Consider the following 15,082-nt stretch of genomic DNA (forward strand, 5'->3'; position numbering starts at 1 on the left):
AGATAGATTTTCAATGTTTCAAGTAATGTTCCACGTTTATGAAATGAATAGAATTGTTTTGTTTTCTTTTTTTCGTTAACTTTGGAAAGTGTGATCAATTTATTTACTAGTAATTTCTTTAATAGACGAAATATGTCCAATAATAATTAGAATAACCGGTAAATCACTTAGCACTTACAAAATTTAGAATTCAAAATCTAAAAACAATAAATAAGCCAGAAACTAATTCAAACGTATGTTTTTAAATTAAAATTGTTATTGAAGAAGGAACAATAAATAAAATCCCTGATTTAAAAAAGAAAACAAAACAAAGAACTTTTTATTGTTGTCCGTTAGTCCGTTTAATATAAAATCCATTGCTCATATAAAAGGTTGGCAAACGAGAGCAGTTTAATCTACCTATGTATTGGTGGTATTTAGTTCACTGACAAGCAAGTCAGTGTTCTTAGCTTTTGTAAAATGGCCGGAAACAAATACTCAAACGAAATAGGAGAAACAATTATAAAAGAATATTAAAGTGGAATGAGTCGGATTAACATTTTGGAAAAATATTTACCGATTAATAAAATTTTACAAATCCAAAAAGTCATACCAAACGATTCTTCAAGGTGGCAGACCCAAAAAAACTACAATACGGCGCCAATTAAAAAAGAGGCTGAAATGCGACCCACACTGATAACTTCCCATCCCGTCTGTCGATTTACCTTGCTTAAAAGTTTGTAGGTTTTCGTGTTTTGTTAAAAAAAGAGTCAGTTGAATTATTAAAAAAAAAGTTTAAATTATCAGCAATGTTTTGCATATAATGAAATAGTTCGATTTCAAAATCTATTTTAGTTAAAGTTAAAAGTTAAAAGTTTTTATTTCTAATATAAACAAATACAAATTGGATAATTGCACTTCATTTGAAGTCAATGCCTTCATTCACGAGATATCGAAAACCGAGCATAAATTTTTACCAATTTTGCGCACTATTTTTTTTTGTAGATTTTATTTTTTTTTATGAGAAAACGTACTGTTGGATTTTTATAAAAAATTATTGAATGTCAAAAACAATAATATGTTCAAGTTTTTGAAAAGATATTTAAGTCGAAAATTACTTAAGGCTCAATTTTTACTAACTTTTAGTAAAGTTTTTTTGTAGCTTCTTATTTTTCGTAAAAAAACTACCAATTTAATTTTTCTCAAAATTTAACTGAATATTTAAAACAATATTTTTTATGCGATAAAATAATTTTAAGCCAATATCTCTTTTTCAATGAAGATTTTCCTTCACTATATTTTTGTTCTACATTTTCATTTGCTTAAAAAATTGTTATTCTTATTGTCAGTAGCAAGGTAGTTATATATCGTAACTCTGTAAATTGTGCAATATAGGTTCAGATATTATATTAGTATTATATTTTCTGCTTAGATAAATATATATAAAAAATGCAATATCTCAAATTTTTTAAAAGATATTCAAATGTAATAATAATTTTTCCAACTTTTATTATTTTTTTTTTTAGTTTTTCAGTTTTTGTAAGAAAACTGTCAATTCCATTTTTCTCAACAAAACTTTAAGGAATGTTGAAAACATTATTTCAGGTAAGATAAAATCAGTTGGAAGCCATAATAATTTTAACCAACTTTAAGTTTTTTAGGTTTTTATTTATATAAAAAGAAACTGTCCATTCGATTTTTCTCAAAATTTTACCAGGTGTCAAAAACGTTGTTCGTTGCACAAAATTGGTTTGGAGATAAAATCATTTTTTTTTTTCATAAAATTTGCGAGGTAGCAAATATCATTTTTTTTTTCAATTTTGTTGATTTATAAAAATAACGTTAATTGGATTTTTTTCCAAAAATAAATTTTTTGGTATTGCGTTACAAAATGTCTACTTTTTTAAATTGCTAAGGTAAAAAAACCACTCACTCAATTTTTTGAGAGTCCTTTCTGCATTATTATCGGTATAACAACATTTATTTAAAATCGACATCTCCACTGGTTCTTGAGCTATAGATGACAAAAAACGTCGCGAACGTACGGACGTTCGAATGTCAAAACTTTCAATTTGACACATCGGACCGATTACAGTAACTTCCTATGGGAAGCCAAAAAGACTCTTTTATATCATCAAGAGATATACGAACCCAACTCGACCTGAACGTAAGTGCGAGAACAATTCGGAGATGAGCTGTTGATGGTTTTGAAAAACACCTTTTATTTCCCCCAAAAAAAAGGCTAGCGAGATTAAAATTTCCTCCTGACCGCATCAACCATACCGCTAGGAAATAGAGGAATGTACCCTTTACGGACGAGTCCAAATACAAATTCAAGGGCCCGGTGGTGGTTTCCATCGTGTTCACAGGCCAGCCAAAGACTCACTAAATGCACGTTACATCAAATCTACTGTAAAGCACGGAGGAGTTAACGTAATGGTTTGAGGATGATTTCCAGGGCATGAACTTGGACAGATTCACCAAAAGAAAAGGTGCAATATATCGTTTTATGTACCGTGACATTTTGTAAAATACAATGCTGCCACACGCTGATTATCAGTTGCCTCTGAAATAGATATTTCAGCAGGGCAACAACACAATTTCAATCGTCCAATATGGTTAAGACGTGGTTTCAAGAAAACCGGATTGACGTATGGCAATGGTCAGCACAGTCCCCAAATCTATACCCCATGGAAAGTCTATGGAAAATTGTAGATCGATGAACTGTTGGCATTAATTTCAAAAATAAAAACGATGTTTTTGATCGAATTAAATGGGCTTGGGAAAATATCCCAAAACAGAATAAATTATAAGCAATTTAATTTATTTCGTGCTTCGAAGATGTGCTGAAATGATTTAAAACAAGAACTTTGCTACCGAATACCAGCAATATTTTAGTAAGACTAAAAAATATATGTATTTTTTTAAAGTTTTTGTTTGGACAAGCCTAATATTGAAATAATTTTAGCAATTTTGCTTTATTAAATGAACTATTACAAATTATTATTTGTTTATTCCATTAGAAACTGTTAATATTTATTTAAATTTTAAAAACAAATATATGCGATAGTTGAATCCTAAATTTGTTTTTTAATTATTTAATAATCAAGTCAATTAAAGTCGATTTTACATATAATATAATAGAAAGTAAAAATAAAAACATTTTTATAAGTTTTTATTCCGCTACCAAAGGGTTGTCAGAAATGTCATAGTTTTTTTTTTAGTTATCAATTAATTAAGCATAATTTTAAAAATATTGTGTTAACGCAAGTTTTTTTTCATACGGAAGTTGCACAATCAACCCACACCTAACATCCATACACCAGCATTGCTGGAAACAGAACCTTTTGTTTAATAATCTTACGAGTATTTTAAACACTTAAATGTGATTTTCTATTTATAAGCGGGTATAACATTTTAATTGCAATATTAACTTTTTTAATTATTTTACTAACATGTATATTAAAGATAAGTCACTTATCGAAGTTTATTTATAATATTGCACATTTTACTCCCATTTCATAGAAGTACCGTTGACTTCCAGCTTTTTACTGGGAAGAAACAATAGCTTTCTTTTTGTTGTGAAAAAGATTGATTTAATTTTCAAGCAATTATTTTAATTTTAAATTTTTGATATCTCAAAAAAAAATGTAAAGTGCATGAGACCAAACTCATACGAATGAAGGTTACAGGTGTCATCTGCATAAATCCCTGGTTTACAAAAAGGTAGCTGTAGAAAATAAGAGATGCAGATTGTAGACATTATATGAAACAGGACCAAGAACTGAAACTTTAGGGGCACCATATTGATTATTAACTAACACATTAACATTAACATTTACTTACGTAAACTTGAAAACATCTTCCTGATAAAAAATGTTGAATTATTTGTATGAGAAAATTTGAAGTCGCGAATGTTTCAAATTTCTAAATAAGAGCATTATGTTAAACAGAGTTGAAAGCTTTTTCGATATCTAATAGAATCATAACTTCCTTAAGTACCAACGATTATTTTTGATTATGTTACAAATCCTAAGGACTTGATGTGGAGTACTGTTGTGACTCCTAAATCCAAAATGTTGTTCAGGAAAAATGTGTTTAGTACTGACAGTTGTCTGTCTTTAATTTTTCAAGTACTAAGTTATATTAATCGATTGATTCGCACATTATTTTGATGCCAATTGACATTTTTTAATGGAATAGTCGGACACACTAATGGTTTTCATCGATGCATGCACATATTCACAAGATTTTTGTAATAGTTTAATGGGAGGAATTTGCACTCTTTTAGATGGTTGGTTTGGCGACTCGGAATCATCCATTTTTTCGGTTTCTTTTTCATTGTCGGTGTCACTATCCGGCAAGCATTGTAAGGGGCTCCAGTAGTTACCTCTGGAGTCCCTTTTATTCGCATTCATAGCTATTTTTTTCCGAAAATTACTGTCCGAGGACATTAAGTTGTCCTCAGAAATGGGTGATCTCGCGCGTTTATTAATATTGAACAAAAAAAAAAAATCACGATCAGAGTTAGAGATTGCTTGACAAGACGTCTTGCTTTATCAAAAGCTCCTATATGACTGATAATAAGTTAAATTCTTCTTTTGTATACTTTTTCGGATAACTTAGAATACTGATCGACCTTGGACTAGCAGGATTTTCTCTGTTGTTACCAGGTTTCAATATTGTTATGACCATCGCTTTTTTTCTAGATCTCAGGAATATATTGATTTTTCAGACAGGCGTTGATAATAAACGCTTTTTTATGTATAACTATTGTATGTTATCAAGTCCATCGACTTTTTTTTTTATTCGCAACTTTTTTATTACAGCGGAAATATCATCAACAGACTCGCATTCATCTTGAGTGATGTTTCTGTTATAGATTAAATTGAGCGACAGCGTCTACCAAACTTATAGTATCTAAATCACTCAGCTGTTGAGATACTTCATGGTTTTTCCTGAATTCTACGTCAAAAGCATTAGCTTTTTTACTATCACTTTAAGAGACTTCATTAGAAATTTTAAGCTCTGTAACTAAACTGGTCTTATTTTCTGTATAATTTTAGCAATGTTCCAGAAAGGGTTAACATTTTTCTGTAACCGGATATTTCGATTTTTTGACTTTCCATGAAAATGGGTCTTTGAAACATTTTAACTGCGATATATTGTCAAACTATATTGTTGCTACTGTCTTTTAATACCCTTTTTGTTACCAATATATTCGATAATATAATCAGGAATGTTCCTAATGTGATGCTTTTTGATTAGCTTTGCTACAGAAGAATCTATTGAGCTTAGAATTTGATCAGAGAAACCTGGAACAAGTGAGCCAAAACCTTCTTTAGTTCTAATATTGTCCATTTCCGTAGGCATATTTCTAAATTTCAATTTTAAATCTGATTTGAAAATTGAAGAGTTGGTATTCTTATTAGCAGAGAGTTATGATCAGAGGGAAGCTCGTCAAAAACTATAGGAAGAGGTACATTGCTAGAAGTGTTAGTGACAAAAAGGTCTTACACTTACACTTACACATCTTTGACCAGCGAGTATATGTGAAGGACCTGATGGAAGCAATATGGAAAAGGAAAATATATTTATTAGATCAGATAGTATGTTGCCTCAAGAATTATCTTTATTTGTTCTCCGAAATATTGAGAATAATTACACTAATCAACAAATCAAACAATACTTTTTCAAGAGATTTACAATTGTTCTGATTTTAAATGTGGCTTTATTGTTTCTCTTTTACGTCACGTTAAAAGGCTCACGTATATGACTCTATATGAAATTTGTACAAACGTTGAACTTTAATAGAAGACACAAAGTATACAACAATTTGTTGAGATTAAAATTAATAGTGACAAAATAAAAGTTAGTGGAAAAGAATAAATTGTTTCTTTATAATGTATAAGCTTTAAGCTAGTTATCAAGTTTTAAATATTTTAAACTTGATTAAGAATCTCAGTACTTAAAATAGATGATCCAAAATGTTGTTTGCAGCCATTGTGTAAAAAAGATATTACCGTCTCCAAGTGAAAAACATATTTTGTTATTTATTTAAGCAAACTGTTTGATTGGCAGTTTTGGCAAAGGTATTAACTTGCAGTTATAGGGTTTGCGGGATATGACGGTCTAGAAACAATGCATACACAATTTTGATTTACAACACCAAAAAAAGGTATAAACAAATTTCCAGATACAGAGTTATATCTTTCATTCTGAGGTGAAATTCTTACATTGTTATAATACTGATGCATTACTTTAGAATTAATAGTTGTTGTAAATTTATAATATTTCTATTTATGGCTTTGATTATATATATTTTCGGTTTATTTCATAAAAGTGATGTAAAAGCGTTATTTAGACAAATAAATACATCTAAGAAACAAACAGTTAACTACCTTGATATCCAAATAGTTGATAACTCTGTTGTATATGCCTTATGACATGCTTAATAGTAGACGGTTTATTGCAAAAATTGACAATGTTATATCTTTCAAAATCTTTGATTTTAAAAATGGTCTTCAACAGGGAGCGATTAACTCGCCGATCTTGTTCAGCATTTAAATCAGTTATCTGATAGCAATTCTGACTCAGGCATAATAGCAAACTCCGCCGACTACCTAATTGCGTATTAAACTGCGCCAAAAATTGAGGTCATTAAGACACTTTTGCACGGTGACTTCGATAAGATTCGATCGTTGGATTAAATCTACAGCCACTGGCCAATAAAAACTGTAGTAAAGAACATTGGCATCTGGTTGGATCAGTACTTGTATTTCAACCCTACATATGAGTGCTGCTGTGGCCAGAACTAGGGTAGCCTTTGCCCCGTTAAAACGGTTGTTTTTAGCAATCGTCCTGACAGCAGGGTGAAGGTGATTTGCTTCATGACCCTTATCCGGCCGATGATTGAATATGGGTGCCCGAATATGAATATGGTTTCTCCATCTTAAAAGGAAAAGATTCGGGTGTTTGAGAAACAATGTCTGCGACATTGCCTTGGGCTTCACAAAACACCAGAGTCGAAGTTCAAGCATTACTATTCCAACCAGGTTTATACAACAGAGCCAACATAAACAGAATAGGTAGATTTCTTGATAATTTCTTCTTCACATTGCAAAAGCGATGTCGTCGACTAACAGCTTAATTTTGGCGCTTATTACCCCAGCAATGAGTACGACGAAAGTCCACGTTTAAGTGGCAACATATCGCCTGAAACTTTCCTCTATTTAGACAATCGAGGGCTGATACAGGATAGGGAGGCGGTTCCGCTAATCTACCCCGTCAGCCGAAAAACTGTAGATAGTCGACTCCTTAACAGTCGAAACGTCCTTGCACTGGACGGCGGCGCCGAGTATCTTCGGTTCAGTAGGACTGTTTCCGATAGGGACCAAAGAGAATGTCATTTAAAGTTGTCTAGGGTGTTTGGTCTTGGCCGGCTTACATATGTTTTAGGATTAGGTTAGGAACAATCAGGGTGGCACCAAACAAAATAAAAAAAAATTACACAACAAAAAAAAACTAAAAAGCTTACTGTGGCTGTTTTAGTTTTTAAGTAATTTTAAGAATGTTTGGTTAGTTTTAAGTAGCTTAAGTATTACAATGGGTTTCGGTTTTTTTTAACTTAGTTTTAAGTTTTATATATAAAACAAAATAATGATAAAGATACCAAGTTTTTTTTAATTTTCTTGGTTATAGATTAAGTTATTGTTTTTTAGTATTAAAATTGTTCATAGGCTGAAAGTCAGTAATTATATGAGAATGGATTAACTAACCGCATAGTAAGATATTTATTTTAAGTTATTGAAATTCACACTAGTTTTTTTAACAATTTTTGTCTAGCTTTAAGATAGTTTTAAGATTTTGATAAAATAAAAACAAATAGTTGTTAACTGATTTTTGGGAATACTATTTAAGGTATTACGTCACCTTGTTTTTGGAGGGAAGGTAAACTTTCTTTAAAAAAATACAGATAGACAAAATTGATTGTAAAATATTACGGTACCACACCAACAAACTGGTCACAATGTTTTCAAAATCTAGAATAATCATTTTTAAATCATATTATTTCCATCTATAACTTTAATTAATAACTTTTGAACACTAATTAATTTAAAAATATATTATTAGTAAATGTTTCTGCTTCCTTTTTTTCTTATAATATTTTTGTTGTTGTATAGAATATAATTATGTACTTACAATGGTCCAACATCTCGTTCAATCGCTCCGGTTACGCAATGTGCAGCTGTTATTATGTACCTTTGATTAATCAAGGATCCACCACAGTTTGTAGACCTTGCTCCACTTCCTAAAAAAATATAATTTATTTTTAAATATATCAAAAACATAATTTATTTTTAAATATGTATTTCAAATTATTTCAATTATTTAATATATTTTTATTTTTAAACGTCTTCATAATGCTATAAAATAAATATAGTTAAACCTTAGTTTGATAAAACTTTATGTTCGTAAAAAAAAATAAAAGCATACATATACATTTAATTATTTTTAATAAGTTTCTTAATTCTGCCTTTGGATCTGATGTATTTTATATTTTTCTTGGATGTAAAATATTGTAATCGATTTTTAACAAACTTTTACTTGCGATAAAAATTACATTTCATAACCTATACATTTCATTACTCCATAACTAAATTTTATTTATGCTATAAATCTAAATTTTATTTTTTTTTTAAGTAATTTCTTGTTTTTAAATTCGACATTCATCGAAATTTTTGGCTTTGAAATATAAAAAAAAAACTTAATTAGTGATAGAAATCTTTGACAAGATTAAGTTGTTATCAAACAAAAATTAAACTAAACACAAATTCAATTTAAATAAACATTAATCATCCATTGATTAGGTTTTTGCCAGACTCTTTTTTTAAACTATTAAGTATTATTAAAAAAAAAAACATTGAAAAGATAAAAATACACTATTCGAGAAAATCGTTTTTTTTTTTCTGTTGCACAAACAAATGAATACTTTTTTAAAGGATTAAGATTGTTAAATTGTATGTTGATTAAGTTGAAAAAGTACACATTTTTCTCTTTTAGATACAATTTAAAAAAGTTCAGTATCTTACTTATTTTCTGCAAATTCTTATTATTCAGATCTATACTAAGTTTCGCCCAAAACTTGAATACGATACTCTAATAGTTTTAGCAAATACGTTTTTCACTTCATTTTCAGTGTTGATTTCGAATCTAAAAATTAATTGTATCTATTTGCTTAGGTTCTTAAAATACCATTTTTTTAAATTATTTTTATATTTCTTTAATATTTCAAAAACTTGTTGTAATAGAATTTTGAAGACAACAGTTTCGTTACAAGAACCAAACATGCTTTGAAACCGTTTTGCCTTTTTCCAATTGAATTTTTTTTTAGCAAGAACAGTTTAGCGTTTCTTTTAGATTTTTGTAAGACAGGTGAAATCTAACAACATATGAAAATCATAGAAAATAATTTAAATGTTTCAACCAAATATTCAAGAAAAGGACTGTTTTTGGAAATACCATCACGGATTCTATTAAAATAAGCTACTTAATAAAATAAGACATCCTCAAAGAGCCTTATATACGTGCTTTCGATGTGAAAAAACTGACGTGATTGATACATATTGAAGTCGGATTTGAATTCAGGCTGCAAAAACGCATTATAATTTTAAATACATTTAGAAAACTTTGTCAACCAGTGTAAGGGTTAATTTTCAGAAGAAACACTAATTTACGTCTTTTTCAAAAATAATTTAATGAAAAATAATATTTTTACTATTCTTCAGACTTCAGCATTGTTTATGTCTACAATTTTAGAACCCAAAACTTTCAAGTCAAAATTCGTCTTAAACCGAAATATGTTTTCGCGATAAACCGTGAATATCTTATTTCATGAAGTTCTATGTCTTAAAATACAATCCTAAAGCTTCATCTTACACTTCTTTGTAAAATCATGTCCATTTGGAAATCTTGTATACTCACTTCTTCTGTACTCCAACATCACTAACCATGGAAACTCAAACAAATCAGCATCATCTCCGCCATAGATTTTATTTTGCAGTGTAACACCACCACAAGCCGGTGGTTTTGGAATCTCTCCCCTAGCAAATGATGGCGATGAAGACGACGACGAGGATTGACCTCGTCCTCGAGGCCGACTAATTCCTCGATTTTGTGTGGGAAACAGGACCGTTGATCGTCCTCCTGATGATGACTGTCTTCTTAAGAAACCAGTGTCATCGGTACAACAGACATGCGGTGCTTTACCCAAACCGCCACGACACTGCGAATCAAGGATGAACTTCCTATCAAGGTCCTGCAAAGGCTTTCGAGCCGCAACTCCTAACAGCGGCTGACAATCATATATCGAAATACAGTAACCAGTTCTTCGGTTAGGATTTGAACATTGAGCTGTAATATAATTTATTCAAAAGATACACCTTGAATTTCTGTCTTCATATTTTTGTAATTATAATTTATATTTTATGGACCACAAAAACACTTACACTGAGCACTTGTGAAATAATTATTGGAAATGCAAACAATTCCCAAAATTGCAATAAAATAACTTAAACTGGTTTCGAAATAATGCATATTGGTTTTTTAAATTATTTAACTAAGGACACAATTAGTAAGTAGGTAACGTTAAAAATAAGACTCCGGTGGCGGCTACGACGACAACGACCGAACGAAACGTTTAAAATGTATCTTCTTTGCAAATAATACTTAAAATGATCCGACTCGGACCCATTCACTTTAACAACTGAACTTCAACTTGATTAGCATCTTGGACTTGAATGACTTGTCGTCTTAACTTATGTTCTTCATGTTAATGTAGGTATGTTTTAAAAAGATATACAAGTTCAACACAAATCAGTTGAGGTGGCGGTGGTGGTGGCGGCGCTGTGTCGTTATCCGATTCATAAATCTGGTTTTCCAAAAAATAACAACTTTTTATAAATTATAACTTTGCTTTAAATAAAATGACTACCCTCGTTTTCTTGACTTCTCGGTCTCTGTGTCACTCTAGATCCGCACTTCCATAAAACCATTGAGTCTATTATAAAGCTAGCAGACAGGTGTTGATTTGAAGTTGTTATAAAGTACCTGAGTAATTGAAGAAGCCTGCAGTGTTGGATGTATAATTACAGGGAATCCCCTGTTATAAATATAGGCTTGAGACTTGAGTTTAAGATGGTACTTGTTGTTAACCTGCATAACCTTCTGTAAACGTTTCGATCTTAATAAATATTTAATTAGGTTCCTATTCTCTATGAATCAGTTAAATTGCGTAAAGTTATTTTAATTATTTTTCTAACTTTTTTATTTTTTTTATTTAGAGTACATTACCGGTCATGTGATAGATGAACCAAGGCAAAGGCAGTTCGATACAAAAATGTTGATAGAATGGAAACGGAATTTTAGAAATAACTTCGTGTGGATTTAACTAGAAGAATTACACCAGTATTTATAAGTATCTACTTTGAAATTGAAGTTGAAGTATTTGAGAAAACACAAGTCGTTTAGTTTTTGAATTTAATGAAAAAGATTTGAAATTGTTCTTAATTTTATGGTACTAGAATAATTGTTTTAGACTAGTTTCGATTTTTAATGAAAAAATTCGATTTTTAATGAAAAATTTAATGATTTTCTAATTAGCTCCAAATTGTATGAACACATTCTATGATTTAGATAGATAGTTAAAAGCTTTTTAAACATTGTCGTAAAGTTCTTCTGATTTATTTTAAGAGGTTATTATGAAATGACAAATATTTAAGGATATTGTTTCGACAGCACTATAATTGTTAATATGAAGTATTTGTGGATAAAGGTTCATAAAAAGTGCACAGACATACTTAAAACGATATTCAAAACGATATTCATACGGTAATTCATTCATATTTTTATTAAGGAAATCAAGAATAGCAGTTCTAGATTTATTGATCAATCACTGATGTGTGAATGACGTTCTTTTTCTATGGGAAATTAATTTTCTAACTTCTTGTTTAACATAACAAGCTTCTTGTTCTTATATTTATCTATTTTGAAAAAAAAAAACAAATACAAATTATTCTTTTATGGAACTAAGTTCAGAGAAAAATATTAATATCAAAACCAAATTTGAAAATAGTTAAGGAAAGAAATAAATTAAAACGAAATTCTAAGTAGTGTGCCGATAGAAATGAGGAATTTAGAAACATTAAACATTTGTTAAAATAAAAGGATTAAGGCCTGGTCGAAGTTCAATCTATCGAAGAGTGCATCACAACTTTGTGACTTTTTCAAACTTGTTGTAAGTATTCTCAATTCTTTCGAATATTGAGTATGACCTGAAAATTAATCAACATATGTTAATACGTAAATAATAAATGCAAATTTGACAAATATAAAGCTAGTTTGAGCTTTCAAAATTTTTCAAGCCATCTTTCAAAGTCAATTTCGTGCATGCTTGCAGATTGTTTAAAGATTGTCTTCGGAGATTTTTGTTCTGCAACCATTTCTTTTCTTATTTTTCTAACATATATAAGATCAATTATTATTTTGAAAAAAAATCTACAATTTCTAATTTATTACAATTGTTTGCTTTATTTTGAAAGCACTCGTAAAACACTCTCAAGGCATTTGACTAATTCAGTCATAAATAAATTAAGCACAATTAGACTTTTCGACCGTGGACTTAGCTTAAAGATAGATATTACAGCGCCTTGTTTAGGAGTAGAACTTCATGTCAATTTTAAGTTAATTCTGGTGTACCTCAAGGGAGGTACCTTGGCCCATTGCTGTTTATTTTATTTATTCATGATTAGCTTTCTGTTTTTAATAATACTATTTCGCTCAACTATAAAGATGATATTAAAATGTTAGAGCTACAAAAAGATCTTAATCAAATTTTGGAATTGTTCAATACAAATCGTATGATTTTAAATTCTTTTCCTAAAAACTAATTGTTCTCTAAATTCTATGATTTAATATCCTGTAAATAGGCTTAGAGCGAAGATTGTTTCGAAATGTATTAAATATCATCTCGAATTAAAATTTGATACTGGATCCTATATTGATCACATCAACCCCTGAGAATCATATTTGAGCATTATGCACAGTGTGAACATTAGGAAACAGTTTAAGTGGAGCAATGCTGCTGGCTTTTACTCTACAGCATAAATCATTAAAATAACGGTTAAACAGGGTGTGACAAGAAACTTTACGACGATGTTCAAGCGACGTTAAGAAACCAACAATTATATTTTAAACAACCAATTTAAATGCTCTGACGTTCAAATGGTAGAAATGTGCATTCAAGACAAGCGTCCATAGGTTTTTCTCAAAAGCCACCTCTGTCTAGCAACTACTACTCTCACCTCCCCGTGGTGAACATCGGGTGCCTAGTACCTCAACAGTAGAAAGTTGTTGGGGGCAGCAAACGAAAGAGGGGTAGAGGAGGATGAAAAACTCCGATATTTACTATGGTGACTGCTACCACGAAAACCAACAGCGCTTATTTGGATGTGGGTTTGTCATTGGAGCCAGACTTAGGCAAGAAGTCTTGAGCTATATGTGCATCAACGAGCGCCTCATGACTATCTGCAGCCGCTGTAGCAGATGGCTTCAACGCCAAGCAGCTGGGCCAACTTACAAAATCTTCTCTTTCGTAATATATGAACATCTAAAGGCAATCGTCAACAACGGATCGGTCCTTATCGGTGTGGTTTTAGACCAGGAAAGTCCACAATCGATCAAATATTCATATTACGGCAGATCCTGAAAAAAACCCAAAACTACACCAACCATCTTTTCACCGATTTCAAGGTTTGCATATAACAGCATCAACAGGGATGAGCTTTATAGAGCTTATCTTTTTTTGGCATCCCTGCCAAACTCGTCTTTTTATGCAGGATGACCATGGAGAATTCACGCTACTCCATAAAGGTTGGAAACAACTTAACGGAACCTTTCGATGTCAAAAAAGGCTTTAGACAAAGTGATACGCTGTCATGCGATTTTAATAATATTATCGTACTTAAAAGAATAGTCCAGACCTCCCATTTTAGCACGAGAGGTACTTTCTTTCAAAAGTCTGTCCAATAACTAGCAAGTGCTGATGACATTGACATAATCGGAAGAACTCAGCGTGATGTCAATGGGGGTTTTGTGAGTAGTGAGGCAGAGGCAGCAAACATGGGTTTAGTGGATGATAGCAGCTGGAATAGTTTCGAAAGTGAGGAAAAGAGAACATAGAACTACGAGCTTTACGGACTGAAAAGTGACAAAGTTTTATTAAGTAAGTAAGCTATTTATGTTGTTAATAAAATATTAACTAAACAAACGCTGACGAGGAATTTTCAATTTCTTAAAATGGATTTTTCCTATGCCTATAAGATTCTCGTTTGTGTCATGAAATTAACAAAACTCCTACGTTTGTCAAGTTCTAAGCCTCAGAAAACAAGTTCAGTTAATTTTTTGTATATCACAATGGATACAAAAATAAACATCTTAGAATTTAAACATGCAAATTAATTCAAATTTAGAAAAGTTTTGATTTTAAATATTATGATACACGAAAGTAAAGTACACAGGCTAAACTGTAGGACAGGCAGGTTAGAAATACCCTAATAATGATTACACAAAGTGTGAGCTATTGGGAAAGGAGGTTAGGATTGTAAATGAAGATACCGATGCACATTGATACTAATGGGAAATGTAAACCACTTCATATTCGTTTAGTGCGTCTGAAAAAACAATCCCTGTATTTAACAGTGCGTCTAAAGAAGTAAATGTCTCGGTACGAGAACGATCGCGTTTCATTTTTAGGCTCCCTTTTCAATTCCATCCAAAAGCTTTAAGTCCGTTACACTCAAGTTTTAGACAAATTAAAGGTTTGTAAATTCAGAAGGGGAAAAAACTTAGCAGCATTTTTGGCGATGTCAGACACGTGATCACTCCACAATAAGTGGTTTGTGATGCTCATACCTAGAACAGAAAGCTGTCCAGTCTCCTCGATGCAAGAACCACCCATGGATAGTGATGTTGGGGAAGGGTTACGCTTTTGCGACATTAGAAGTTTACGACAAAAGATCATTTATAAAAATGAGGAAGAGTGTCG

At 31.0% G+C, this 15,082-nt stretch overlaps 1 protein-coding gene across 1 annotated transcript in view; it reads right to left on the reverse strand.

Annotated features, from left to right (window-relative positions):
* The window catches only part of LOC129939382 (uncharacterized), a 33,278-nt gene extending 22,540 nt beyond the window's left edge, over positions 1 to 10,738 (reverse strand). Inside the window, exons 1-3 of the mRNA XM_056047381.1 lie at positions 10,488 to 10,738; positions 9,964 to 10,392; positions 8,182 to 8,290 (exon numbers count right to left, since the gene is read on the reverse strand). Coding sequence (XP_055903356.1) covers positions 8,182 to 8,290; positions 9,964 to 10,392; positions 10,488 to 10,575 — 626 coding nt within the window. The 5' untranslated portion in view covers positions 10,576 to 10,738. The remainder of the gene's footprint in view (positions 1 to 8,181; positions 8,291 to 9,963; positions 10,393 to 10,487) is intronic.
* Between the last annotated feature and the right edge of the window lie 4,344 nt (positions 10,739 to 15,082).

The sequence above is a fragment of the Eupeodes corollae genome, chromosome 1 (assembly GCF_945859685.1).
Source record: "Eupeodes corollae chromosome 1, idEupCoro1.1, whole genome shotgun sequence".
NCBI classification, from domain to species: Eukaryota; Metazoa; Arthropoda; class Insecta; order Diptera; family Syrphidae; genus Eupeodes; species Eupeodes corollae.